General features: G+C 36.5%; 2 protein-coding genes across 6 annotated transcripts in view; both read right to left on the bottom strand.

The window, feature by feature from the left end:
• plekho2 (pleckstrin homology domain containing O2) overlaps positions 1-13,304 on the bottom strand; it is a 189,209-nt gene that overhangs the window by 84,658 nt on the left and 91,247 nt on the right. The window lies entirely within an intron of this gene.
• The window catches only part of dagla (diacylglycerol lipase, alpha), a 97,885-nt gene continuing 86,877 nt past the window's right edge, over positions 2,297-13,304 (bottom strand). For 2 of the 5 annotated variants that reach the window (XM_087260596.1, XM_087260597.1), the window contains exons 19-20: positions 7,880-8,043; positions 2,297-5,237 (exon numbers count right to left, since the gene is read on the bottom strand). In XM_087260596.1, the coding sequence (XP_087116722.1) occupies positions 4,238-5,237; positions 7,880-8,043 (1,164 nt within the window). In that variant the 3' untranslated portion in view covers positions 2,297-4,237. Of the gene's footprint in view, positions 5,238-7,879; positions 8,044-9,215; positions 11,581-13,304 lie in introns of those variants that run through there. The other 3 variants (XM_087260600.1, XM_087260598.1, XM_087260599.1) reach the window with 3 other exon arrangements.

Genomic DNA, 13,304 nt, shown 5'->3' with positions numbered 1-13,304 from the left:
TTTCCTCTTAATTTACACATCAGCTCGATGTCTCAAAACTGTCTATTTAAGTGTTCTGTCTTGTGAGGGTGGGAAAGGGGTGGAGGGTGGTTAGAATTTTTTTTTACATGTATACTGAAATGATTCTGTAAATTATTGATGTGAAAATAATGAAAAAATATATTGATAAAAAAACTAATTCAATTCTAAACTAGAGGTGAGGAGAAAATACTAATGAACCTAATTTTAAAGGGTGGTATTGATAACAGATTTTTGCTAAAATATTTGTCATGATTTGCAGTCACAACTTTCCAAACATGGAAACGGCACATACATGAACTACATACAAACATTACACTGTAAAAAATTATATTATCCATTAGTCCTGACAGCACATGTTTTAGGTCATTTTAACTTACTGAACTAAGCTAGTCATGTTCTATCTTAATTTTATAAGTTATGCAAGCTGTTTTAAGTCAGTTTAACATAATATAAGTTCAATGAACTCATGATTAATTTGATTCAACTTAAAAAATTAAGACAAACAATCAGGATTTTTTTACAGTGTAGTAAAGTTTTTATAGAGCATATCTCTAAATCAAAAATATGGAAAGTTGCAATTTACTAGTTTATTTTCTTTACATGGGTATTATGTTGTTGTTTATTAATATATAAAATAAAATGTTTTAAGTATTAAATGAATGTTTATGTGCCTGACTTAACCTTAACAAAAAAATCATAACATTTGATTGAAAGGTGATCCACTTACATTGTATTTACAGAATTTTTACATATTACAATTTGTGACCCAGTGTGTGAAAACCAGGCCAAATCCAATTCTGAGATAAAGTTTGACTGTAGCCATGCATTCATTTCACTGTCATTTCAGTTGTTGACATTGTTTTACTCATTTAATATCAAATAAATATAATCTTCTTCTTCTTCTTCTTATTATTATAATTATTATCATTACAGACTGTTCTTTTTTATGTAGAAAACAGTAAATATATATATATATATATATATATATATATATATATATATATATATATATATATATATATATATATATATATATATATATATATATATATAAACAATGACTCCAGCTAGATTTTCACAGACTGGGTCACTGTCATTACCATGTGCTTCGGGAGAGACTTGGGGTACGAAGAACTGTCTGACTGCTTAGATAATTGCGAGCTCTGTCATTGCGGGGATGCTGCTCTCCGGAGGCATGTTGTCGCACAGATCACCTTAAGCCACAGAAAACGCTCTCTGACAAACCGTGCAGTTGGCTTAATAATATTTCTAACACTCTGCAGCCAGGTATTTGTTTCCTCCCATTCCCTGCAGTATTTTTTCAGTCGCTTGCGTTTAAACTCTGAAACTTTAAGATGCGGAGGGTTACCTGGAGAAGCATCTGCCTTTACTCTCTGTCAAGACTTGACAGACTCTACTTAAAAGAGTAGAGTCCCTCTTCACTGGACAGTTAAACTTCCCCTATACCGTAATACACCTAAAACAGATTGCTATAAACTCGTCAATGGCAGGAAGTGTTTTCTTTCAATAACTGCAGGGAAAGAATTTAACAAAATAATTTATCGATTTGACGCACATCATAATACCAGCCATACATGTGAAGCACAAAAAATGTCCTTCAATTCAGTCACATCCAGCGCCTGTCACCCTTGAACCATCACTGCAAGCTGTTTGCTTTTCTGTCTGTTCCATTGCTCCGTTTGTTAGATGTTTGTTCACACTTTATTTTGCAGTCTGAAGTGCGTCAAACGAAAAAAAAAGCCTGATTCACGCCTCAGGATGCCTAATTCCATCTTCGCATTGACTTGCATGTAAATTACTCGCGCTTCATGCGTGTCTGCTTACTGCACAGGCTGCAAAACAACCCCCTCCCTTCCTTTCTATGTAATGTAATGAATGTGAGGGTGCAGGTGAGACGTCATTTTTTGAGAGACACTCAATCACGTGCGCTGCGTATGTGATGTCTATAAATCATGTAAGACAAATAATTTCAAACTGAAATAAATATAATATGATTATATGGTTTGGAATTGAGAGATTCTTTACGCTTTTTGCGATTATTTTGCGTTTAAAATAAGAATTGTATTTATAGAAAAGACTATTATATATATATAGAATATGGAAAAAACAAGCCACGCCCACTGTCATTTCGTTTAATATTCTGTTTCTCTAGGAACTGTCACAATACGATAAAAAAATGGTCGCAGCTTCTGGTTCATGCGAATTTTAAGCCCACACCCCCATACGATGACAAATAAATCCACAAGAAACAAAGTCAGTCTGAGATCCATATGTTTTATTCTCTTACAGGCAGGGCAGTGTAAGTGTGTGTGTGCATTTAGATACATTCTCATTCTTGAAAGAGAGTTAAAAGACTGGCAGGGTATAGTGACAAACATGTGAAGAGTTTTTTCTTTTCTTCTTTCTTATTTTGTTTCCTAAAGAATGACAGTTCAATCACTAAATATTGTTTTCTGAAGTAAACATATGGCCACAGTATCAGAAGTCCGTTCCTGAATAGTCTCAATTATTGTCTATTTATAATTTATACTGCAGATATATCAATATAGCTATACATTTTTGAGATAAAGTCATCACTATGGTACATGATAGAGCTGTTTTATTGATAAGTCCCATTGATTTTATATCTTTTTTTTAACACAACAACTGGAAACAAGACAGTATTTATTTATGTACACTCACGTGAAAAGGCAGTGCTATACACAACTTTTTGGTGAAAAAGTACAGCAGTCACAGCTTATAAAGTCAAAGTATTCAATAAAGCAGCAAAACAATACTGAGTTTTTTTTTTTGTTAAAAATGCTAAAATCACAATGTGATACGCTTATTTTTTAGTAGTTGCATGCAAAACAACTTAAAAGGAAACAAATTGTGATCAAAGCATGGGAATTAAGCTATAAAACATAATCGACAGAGTATAAAATAAAACACTTGTCATGTGACACATGATTCGCGAAGCACTGTGGTGACAAACCGCTGTACTTTTTCACACAACCACCCAAAAACTCAACCACTCCACCCTGAAACGATATATAAAAAGCAAGTCTAAGTTATTAAAATATTTCGCCGTCGAGATAAACCACTATTTATTGTAATACAGCAACAACCGTAGAAATGATTTGTTTTATTTTATTTTTAAAAAAAGCAGATGAGAAGAAATCTCTCTATGCTTATTTTGCTACTGAATGCACGCCATACCCATAACAAATAAGATCGTTCTAAAGTTACGCGTCTCGTTCTGCGATTAAAAAAAAAAAAAACATGTCGCAGATTCAGCCGAGCCATTTAAAGGGCGCATTTTGTGAACTGGTGCGAACCATTCAGCAACTCCTCCTGATGTCGTTTGCATTTATGGGCAGTGGTTTTCCAAAGAAATAAAAAATAAATAACAACACGTATTCATTATATATTCATTTCAAACTCGAAGTATGTAGTTGGCTTTTTTTGGCAATCGGGTGGAAAGGAAAATTATAAAAAAAACTTGCATGCAAAAAATTCAAAAGAAGACGTCAAAAAAAGAGATGACGAGAGTTAGCAAAATTGAACGTTTTTTTTTTCATTGTTTGTTTTTTTTAATATACGAGCATACAGTATTTTCTCATGCACATCGATGTCCACCAACCATCAGTGCCACCAACTACACATACTTCAGCAGGACATTCCACACAATCTTGTTCAATAAATAAAAAACAAAACAAAAAGTACAATCCGAAATAAAATAATATAACATCCTTCGCCTGAGACGTCGTTAGTCCCGTTTCGTCATTCTCAAAAGTCCTGAGGAAAGCTTGTCCTGTGCGCCCCTCCCCCGACTTCCCTTTAAAATCCCAGCCTTTCCCTTACGAAACTGCCAACCTTTGTGATAGCTTGGTGTTCAATGTAAACATAACCGTAACATTAGTGAACGTAGGGTCAATTGTGCAAGCTTCTTTATGCGCTAGTGTTCAAAGGAGCCTCTCAGCACTTTGTGTGTTGCAGGACACTTCATAATGGTGAATACGCCAGACACGATGCATTCATGTCTTTTACGATAGTACAAAATGAGGTCTTCTGTTCTTGATGAATCCTTAAAATCTGGAAGTCTCGGGAACTGGCCGCGTTGCTGCTACGCATGCACGTTTCTACAATCAGTTCAGAAAGAGCAAAGAAAGTGAACCCACCGAGTGCTGGGCGAAAAAAAAACAAATCAATGAGTCTAAACCATAGACGACAATGCAGTTTCCTTGGGGTTGGGACTAGCAGCGGAAGTTCGTAGCGTAGATGTATGGTTTACAGGCAACACTCCATCAGCGGGAGAAAAATCGTTGAGTTCTCCGGAAGATGAGAGCGGGAAGGATGGAGAAAGAGAGATGCCGGAGGACGGGTCAGCAGAGCCGGCAAATGTGCGAGGAGGCTTGGGAACCAAATTGGGCTCTAGCGCGGCTCTAGCTAGTAGCTTATCCGCGTTTTTGACACGCTGCTCCTCTTGGTGTTCCTCAGCCTGACTGTAGGATCCCCGTCCGGACTCGGACTCAGCATCCGAGAGCTCAAGAGGAGGCGAACTGCTTCCGTCCAGCCTAAACAGAGAGTCTAGGTACTGGGCGAACTCTAGGACCGCCTGACTGGGAGTACCGTTGGATAGTGGAGTAACTGCGGGAAGAGTTTGGGAGAGATCAACTTTGACCTCTTTTTCTTCAAACTCCCTGAGCTTTTCTGGACGAGAACCAGTCCGGGATGCTACACGGTAGGAGTCTTGACTGTCGGGAACAACGGATGAATCTGTTTCTGGATCTGTGGTACTCTTCAATTCTGGAGTGAAGTATTCGCTGTTGTATGGGATGTCGTTGGAGGGTTCTTCTGGCTCTGGAGGTGTAGGAATGTATGGTCCAGCCTCCCCCAAATCTTGGGTCAACCCTTCAGCAGCTAGGAGCTCCGTACGAGAACTCAATGAAGGATTCTCTTCTGGGATTGGGGCATCCAGTGGGAAAGGTAGGCTACCTAGGCAGGGTGAGCCCCGTAGGGCGGCAGATGATCGGCGAGAGTCCAGGCTGTAGACGGATTCGGCATCGGACAGGCTTTCCATGATGGCCAAGGGGGCTTTTCGCTCCCGCAGCTCCACAGCCAGTCGCTCACGGGCTCCGGTGAGCACAATAGGGACAGAAGGAGGCGGACACTCAGAGAAGCCATCAAGGGAGATCTCAGAACGGGCGCAGGAACTACAGCAGGGCAGGACGGGATGGGACGGGGGCACAGTAATGGAGGAAATTAATGAGGAAGGGGTGTAAGGTGGTTGATGGTGAATTAAACAAGTAAGGGATGTTAGGATAAAAAAAGATAATATTTAAAAGATGCAGTAAAAAGCAGGCAAAATAAAATAAATATATTGTTCACAGCAAATTGACAAAAAAAAAAGATGCAATATAAAAGTCCAAAATTAAATATGTAAATGTTATAATGTTATATTAATTTTACATAAAAAACAAACAAATATAAAATAATATAAGTATTTTATAAAAAAATTAAAATATATATATTTTTATTTTAATTAATTAAAAGAGGGGGTATTTTTATATGAGGATTTAGATATTGCATATTAAATTTATATTTAAAAGATGTAATAAAAAGGAGGAAAAACAAAAAAATATGGAAATGTTCATTGCAAAATATAAAAAATAATAATTAATGAATTAAAACAATGTAAATACACACAAAAGTGAAGGCAAATATTAATTGTATATATTATATATAATACATTTTAAAACATCAAAAATATATTAAAAAAATATAATAATAAAAATAGTAAAAAGGTAGACAGATAGACCGGCAGCATGGAAGGGGTGTGAGGAGGTTGGTGAATGAAATGAGGGAGTAATTTGGATATTAACATAAAAAAAAGATAATGTTTAAAAGATGCCAAAAAAGGATGGTGAACAGAAAAAATATGGACATGTTCATTGCAAAATGTAGACATTTGTTTTGGGAAAATTGTTAATAATACAAAATTGAAGTTAAATATTAATGATGCAACATTTAAAAAAATCAAACAAAAACATAAAATATTATAAATAATTATAAACATGTCAATATTAAATATGTAAAATAATATACATATTTATATATAAATAATACAAAATCATATGTATATTTTTAAATTTATTTGTATTAAAGCAAATAAAAGTTTGGTGTATGTGTAAAAACAAATGATGAGAACGTGATTAGGTGCAAAAAGCAGAGAGCAGGGGAAAAGAAGGACAAAGGGAGGATTATGGTTAGACGCAAAACTCTAACATGTCTAACATCTAGACTCTGCGTTTCTACTAAACCAGAGAGGACGAGGGGGGAACTGAATAGTACCGTACACAGTACCTCTGCAGTGGGCATGAGTGAGAAGCACAGGCAGCAGTGTTAAAATCAAACCAGAAGAAAATCTACATCATTGGCTTCTGCTTTTATTGGCCAGTTATACTTGTTTCTAACAATGTAAAAAAATTGAAAGTTGACTCAACTAAAAATTGCGAGGCAACTTGCTGCACAGCTTTTTTTGAGTTGACTCAACCCAAGTACTGTAGTTGACTCGATTTACATAGTCAGCCAGTTGCCTTGCAATTTTTCCTCAAAAGTGATTTTGTTGAACATGTTGAACAAACAAAACCCGCCACACACATATACACTACCTGACAAAAGTCTTTGCAGAGATGTATGAATGCAGTCCTCCAAGCTCTTGGGAGTCATATACAATATTAACTCTTTGTCCACTGCACCATGACTTTATATTCTATATCAGGGGTGTCCAAACTACGGCCCACGGGCCATCTGCGGCCCGCAATCAGTTTTGTGGCGGCCCGCGAGGCTTTTGATAAATATTAATAGAATCTGGCCCGCTATACAAAAATGAACGTAATTCAATAAATAACCACCGGGTGTCGCTATTACATGCCGTCAATTAGGCAGCAGTTCTTGTAATGATGCAAAACGAACCAAAAAAAAAAAAACTGAAGGAAACATAATTGATAACATTTTGATTTACATTTTGGCAAGCCATGGCGAAACCAAGAAAAAGGAAAATCAACAGTGAGTGCAGGAAATTTCAGTCACGTTGGGGAAAAGAATATTTCTTCACAGAGGTCAGCGGGAAATGTATCTGCTTTATTTGCCAGCAATCAGTTGAAGTAATGAAGAAATTTGATATTAAAATACATTATAAAACAAAACATCAGGCCTTCAGCTCTTACACTGGTGCCGAACGAGATCAAAAAGTAACAATTAGCAGCTGCCCTATCAGCTCAACAACACCAGTTTTTTTGTGCTAATAAAGTGCAAGAAAATTCTACACTGGCTAGTTATGAGGTATATATATATATATATATGTGCATGTCTGTGTGATGTATGTAAAATTTGGCCCGGTACGACGTTTTTTTTTTTTTTTTGCATCTGGCCCTCGGCCCTAAAAGTTTGGACACTCCTGTTCTATATTGTACATTATTTCTGTTAAGTGACAAGACTTTTGTCTAAGCAAAGTCAGACCTTAATGTGCTAATTAAATGGTTAAAAATTAAGACATGATCATATTTTATTTTGGTAAAATAAGTGTAATCTAGAGGCCTTTGTCTTTCATATAATACCAAATGATCAACTAGAAGTCAATTATTATTCGTTGTTCCTAAAACTTGGATGGACGACAAGGCTTTTGTCAGGTAGTGTACATTTAGGTTTTATAAAAACATATGAATAATAATAAAATACAATTAAGTAATAATATTAAAGTAAAAGATATATAAGAAAATTATAGATATATAAGATATAGATATATATTAGAAATGTTGTTGTTTTTTTACAGTGTAACATTGACTGAACTCACCGGACACTGCTGTTTCTGCGGTGGTGTGTGGCTGGCGTAGGCTGTGGCGAATTTGAGGTGTCCAGGAAGATGGTTTCTGGATTCAGGTCCACTTCTGTTGGACTGACCATTATCTTAGCAGCAGACAGTAAAGCTGTCTTCCCTTTATTGTAGTTTTCCAACACCTGCAGGATGTGGAGGGGAAAAGAGAAAGCACAAGCCGGATGATAAAACATCAAGTGGAAAAACAAATGTAGGAATGGATTAAAAACAAGCGATTCTCACAGTACATGAAACTGGGAAAATGTTCTTGTAGTCAACATCTGAAGTGGATCTAAGGTCATTTGTCCTGACAGAAATGGGCGCTGTTCAACACACTAAAAAAATGACGTTTGTTGTTTTTTCAGGACAACTTAATTGTTCTATGTAGTACACTGAATAATAATTATTGGATCCTCATTAAATAAACCTAAATAAATTACTGCAACTTTTTACTCCTAAAATAATAATAAAGTTTTTCCAACATTTATTTCTAAAAATCCGCAATAACTAATTCATTTATGGTGTTGTAAAAAGCTGAAATAATGTGTCTAAGTTGTTAATTTTTACAGTGTAGTCAATCATTGAAGTGGATCAAATACATTTCCTAAGATTTGGGGTTGTTCGATACACTCAGAAAAATGACGTTTGTTGTTTGTTTAAACTGCTTATTTAAAATGAGCTGAACATAAAGCTGCGGTCACACTAGAGTTTGAGCATGCGAAATTCTGTCGTGCGGCGCTGCGAAAAGGGGCGGGATTAAACAAGCTTGTTAGACATTTTTAAAAGCGAGTGATTGCTCCATGTTTTAAATGTCTGACCAGATATATCACATTTTGATCCCCGATTGGTCTTACGCAGTCAAGTGATGCGATTTTGCAGGTCAGAGTTCACCAAGCTTGAACTTTGCATCTTAGCTACCGGCGAAACGTAATGCATGACCTTGCGTTTCCAGTCTGACGCATTTGCGTGCGTATGAATGGAAGTCTATGGCAGCTTAATTCTTGAGTTTATCTTTTTGGGGGGGGGGGTGAGGGGGCGGGGCAATAATAGTAATTAATAGTTTTATGTTTAATCGACTTAAATTATTAAAAAAACAAAACAAAAACAAAAATGCTAACTTAATTTCTTTATGTTGTCCCAACACAAATCAAGTAAGATGTCTTAATCGTTTTTACTAATTTAATTAGACAGATCATAAAAGAATTAAAGGCAGAAGGGTGCAGAGTTCATGCAGTCATGGAAAACCTGGAAGAGTCATGGAATTTTGACATGGCATTTTTGGAAAAGTATTGGAAAAACAGAAAAACCCACAAGGTTTTGGAAAAATCATGGAAATTACATTAAGATTAGTCATTTTTAGCAGACGTTTTTGGTCAAAGTGACTTAGCTGCAGTCACACTAGATCTTGTGTGAGTGAAATTCTGTGGTATGGCGCTGCAAAAATGGGTGGTATTAAACAATAGGATTAGATGTTAATATAAATGAGCGATTGCTCCATATTTTGAATGTCTTATTTTAATGATCTTCTATCAGTCTAATGCAATCACCTGATGCGATTTCATAGGTAAAAATTCACCAAGCTTGAACTTTCGAACGCAGTGAAAAGTGAAACTTGTCACACATGCTTGCGTTTCTGGTCTGCCACATGGAAGTCTATGGAGCGAAAAGTGCAGTGTGATCGCGACTTTACAATAGAAGTAGTTTTCCCTACTATTACTAGTTTAACAAACTATTAACATCAACTAAAATTAGTTTCCTGCAGATTTTAGCTCCAACCTTGATCAAACACACCTGAACAAGCTAATCAAGGTGTTACTGGGTATACTTGAAACAACCAGGCAGGTGTGTTGAGGCAAGTTGGAGCTAAACCCTGCAGGGCACCGGACCTCCAGAAACGAGATATATATCCTTTCCAGGGCTTCACAAATTAAGCACTGGTGATGAGCCCCTTACAAATGAATGGAAACGCAGCAAATTGGCAATTGGAATTTTTTTTCTTTTTTGTGAACTTTGAAAAGATTTGCTTCACTTTAGGGTGAAAACCCAGTTTTAGAGAACCTACAAAGTTTTAAAAGGCCTCAGTTGTGACCCTGGAGCACAAAATCAGTCATAAATCATTCGACTATCAGTAAACATCATCTTCCATGAGGAATTGTGGTAAATTTCCTACTGTATGTCAAAGTGTAAATTCTGATTAATAATTTGCATTCTTAAGAACTTTCTTAAGACAGCTTTTCGTCCTGTTTAAATAGGTTGCCTCCATTATTGCTTCCCATTGACTTTGAATGGAGTGACTTCAAGTGTCAACCAATCAGATCAATTTATGCAAATACTAGCGCAGACACTAGCCAATCATGTTCATGCAGTCAAAAGAAAGAAAAGTATATCACGGTTACATCAACCCCGTAATTTATGATTAATCTTTACATACATCTTTATACACTATTCATAGCACCACCGACCACCACTACTACCACTACCACTGTTGCTGCTGCTGTGCCTTTTTTGTATGGCAGTCCAAGTTGAATGTGATTGGCTGTTGTCACCATGACATCACCCTTCGTTAAGTGTTGACACCGACGCCTCGTGTGAACAGGGCGTTAAAAGCCATTTTCTTCAGTATTGTGTATTTTTTTTTCAATCTTCAGATTCGGGATATCTCAGCCATATATTATCCTATCCTAACGAAGCATTTATCAATGGAAAACCTAGTTATTCAGATTTAAGATTATGTAAAAATCTAAATTTCACAAAAAAGTGACCCTATTGACTGGTTTTGTAGCCCAGGTGCACATTCTTTAGTTTATCAAAAGCTTATTCACACATTGTCAAAAACAAAAACATACATAAATAAATTCTTACATGCACTGTAGTCTATATAATACTTCTTTGATTGATAAAAGTAAAAAAGAAAATCGTATCGACCCCAGACTTTTGAACAGTAGTGTACATCAGAGGCTTGACATATAACATGAAGCGCTAGAGGTCGTTCCTTCAGATGGCACAGTCGAAGAACTGAACCTGTCCTGGGGAGAAGTTAAAGATGCATTATCAAATACCGAGGGTTTTATCAAACAGTTATCCGATGTGTTTTCAATACAGCTGACCTCGGGATTCAGATTGGTTTTTAGCAGGAACTCCGGGGAAGAGTGCAACTCTGGTGTAATTGGGAATGGTTTGCAGGACTCAGACACATCAGAGGAAGTACGTGAAATTTCAGAACGTAAAAAGCCATTCGATGGGACCGTTGTGGGCATTTCTAATGTTGGAAAGTCTAACTTCGGTGAGCTCAATGTAGTGTTGGACTGAGATGGACATGTTGATGATTGCTGAACGTCATCAGAAGCGCCTTCAGCTTTTGTATTTGACCTAATGGAAGATGTATCTACAGTAACAGGCTTTGTGGGTGATGGGATCGCAGTGGGAGTTTCTGTTACAGTATTTTCAGTGGACGAATTTTTGAATGATAAACCGTTCCTTTGAGTGTCTGAACCCCGTGGTTGAACAGAAAGTGTTTCAGTGGGAGTTTTGGGAACTATAAAGCATTCATCTGGACACAGTGGTGTAAAAGGGGGATCTGAGGATGGGTTAGGGACAGAATTATGCACTTCATTGCTAGCTTTCCGGCTTCCAACCTGTGCAGCAATCAGGTCTGAAATTAAATGTGGGTTTTCCAGCACCTGTGGAAACAAACCAACACGTTAACCATACGGCAGACACAGTGTAGGAGAAAACAAGGCAGTATGACCAGTTTAGCAGCAGCTTTACACTCGAAAAATAAAGGTTTTTCCATATTTGCCATTACAGGCACAGGTATACTTCAAACAAAGTTTTTTTTATTTATTTTTTCTTGAGATACAGTATGAATCAATCGCACATCTAAGAAGGCAGAGTTTCTAGAACACACACACAGATTGCGTAATCACCACAGACCAATGGTAGCTCAAATATTTTTAGAAGCCAAAACAAACTCCTCCAAAAAGTTTGCTTTGCCAAGCTCTCAAGATTTCAAACTGCCGAACTTGGTTTTGGTGGGATTTTCTTTCTAAATTACGTAATTCCAGTTCATTTTCGCGTTCATTTGAAGAATACCAGGGCCTTAGAGAACTGTTTGGTTCCCCCCAAAAAAAGTTCTTTCTACCATTTTCCACCAGGGCAAATCAGTTCGAAGCTAGCACACTGTTCTAGTGGTTTCTGGATATTTTATTGAAAGAAATCATACTTAGTTTGCATTGAAGAACCACTTTTCCTAGCTAAGAGTCTATGCTTTAGGTGTCAAAAGACAAAGAACCGATATGGAACCAGGCTCCGGCTCCAAACCTGCACTCAAACTGCCTTGGTGGAAAAGCCATATAGCCTTTTCCATTATAACGAAACTTTTGTCCATTGGAAACATATCATCGATTTTCAAAGTTCTATGAAGCCAATAAAACCTTTTATTTTTGTAGTGTGGATACTGAGGTGCAGTAGGACACGTCGCACACCCACAGTCTAATACTTAGAGTGATCTGAACAAAACCCCGAACATAAATAGCAATAGCATTGCATTTGCAAGAAGGAGAAAGAGCCATGCCAGAATTCTTTTACGCGGGTGTATTTCCAAAGACGGCGGCTTCAGAGGGGCAAAAACAAAGACAAACCTTTATGTATAGCCAAAACAGACAAAATTGTGGTTAAGACATCACCAAAGACCTGTAACACACCCTGTAATCCTGTATTCCAAAGCAGCCCAAAAGCCTTATAAGCATAGCAAGGGATTCCTGACCATGTATTCACAAAGATTTTGAACATGTACTGCACTCATGTTACATGTTATAGGGCTGAACAATATATAATTTGAAGGCAGTGTTATTAGCCTTTCTGTAAAATTTGTATTAGTTTTCAAATTCAAGTTATGTTTAATAGAGAGAATGTAATGTTTTTCAAAGAATTTAGAATTATATTTACTTTGCTATCTGCTTGTTTAGTTGTGATGTATGAAATACTGTTTCTGGCTCCAAGAAGCCACTCATTTGTATTGAAAAAATACTTGGTTATGACCTTTTTTTAGTCATATTACACATTAAAATGAATTTTATATTTTAATCAATATTTAAACAATGTTTTAACAATTTAGATAAAAACGTAAAACTTTCTGGTCATCAGATATTAGGCATGGATATATATAGTGTGATCGTGATTTTTTACATCGCTTTGTAATCGTTTATTATTACCATTTGTTGAGTCTTCCCGTATAGTTTGATATAGCACTTGGACCCGGAAGCCACTCCGCATGACGTCACACTTAACAAGCAGATTATAAGTCTTTTGAATAAAAACAGTTTTGATTATTTAAAATATATACTGTATATTTGAACTATTATATCTTAACCACTCTTGTCCAATGATTACGCTAATTAACCTA

Source organism: Danio rerio, chromosome 7, assembly GCF_052040795.2.
Source record: "Danio rerio strain M-AB ecotype USA chromosome 7, GRCz13ab, whole genome shotgun sequence".
Lineage (NCBI taxonomy): Eukaryota > Metazoa > Chordata > Actinopteri > Cypriniformes > Danionidae > Danio > Danio rerio.
Note: the sequence above shows the minus strand (reverse complement) of the source record. Positions and strands in the feature narration are given on the sequence as shown.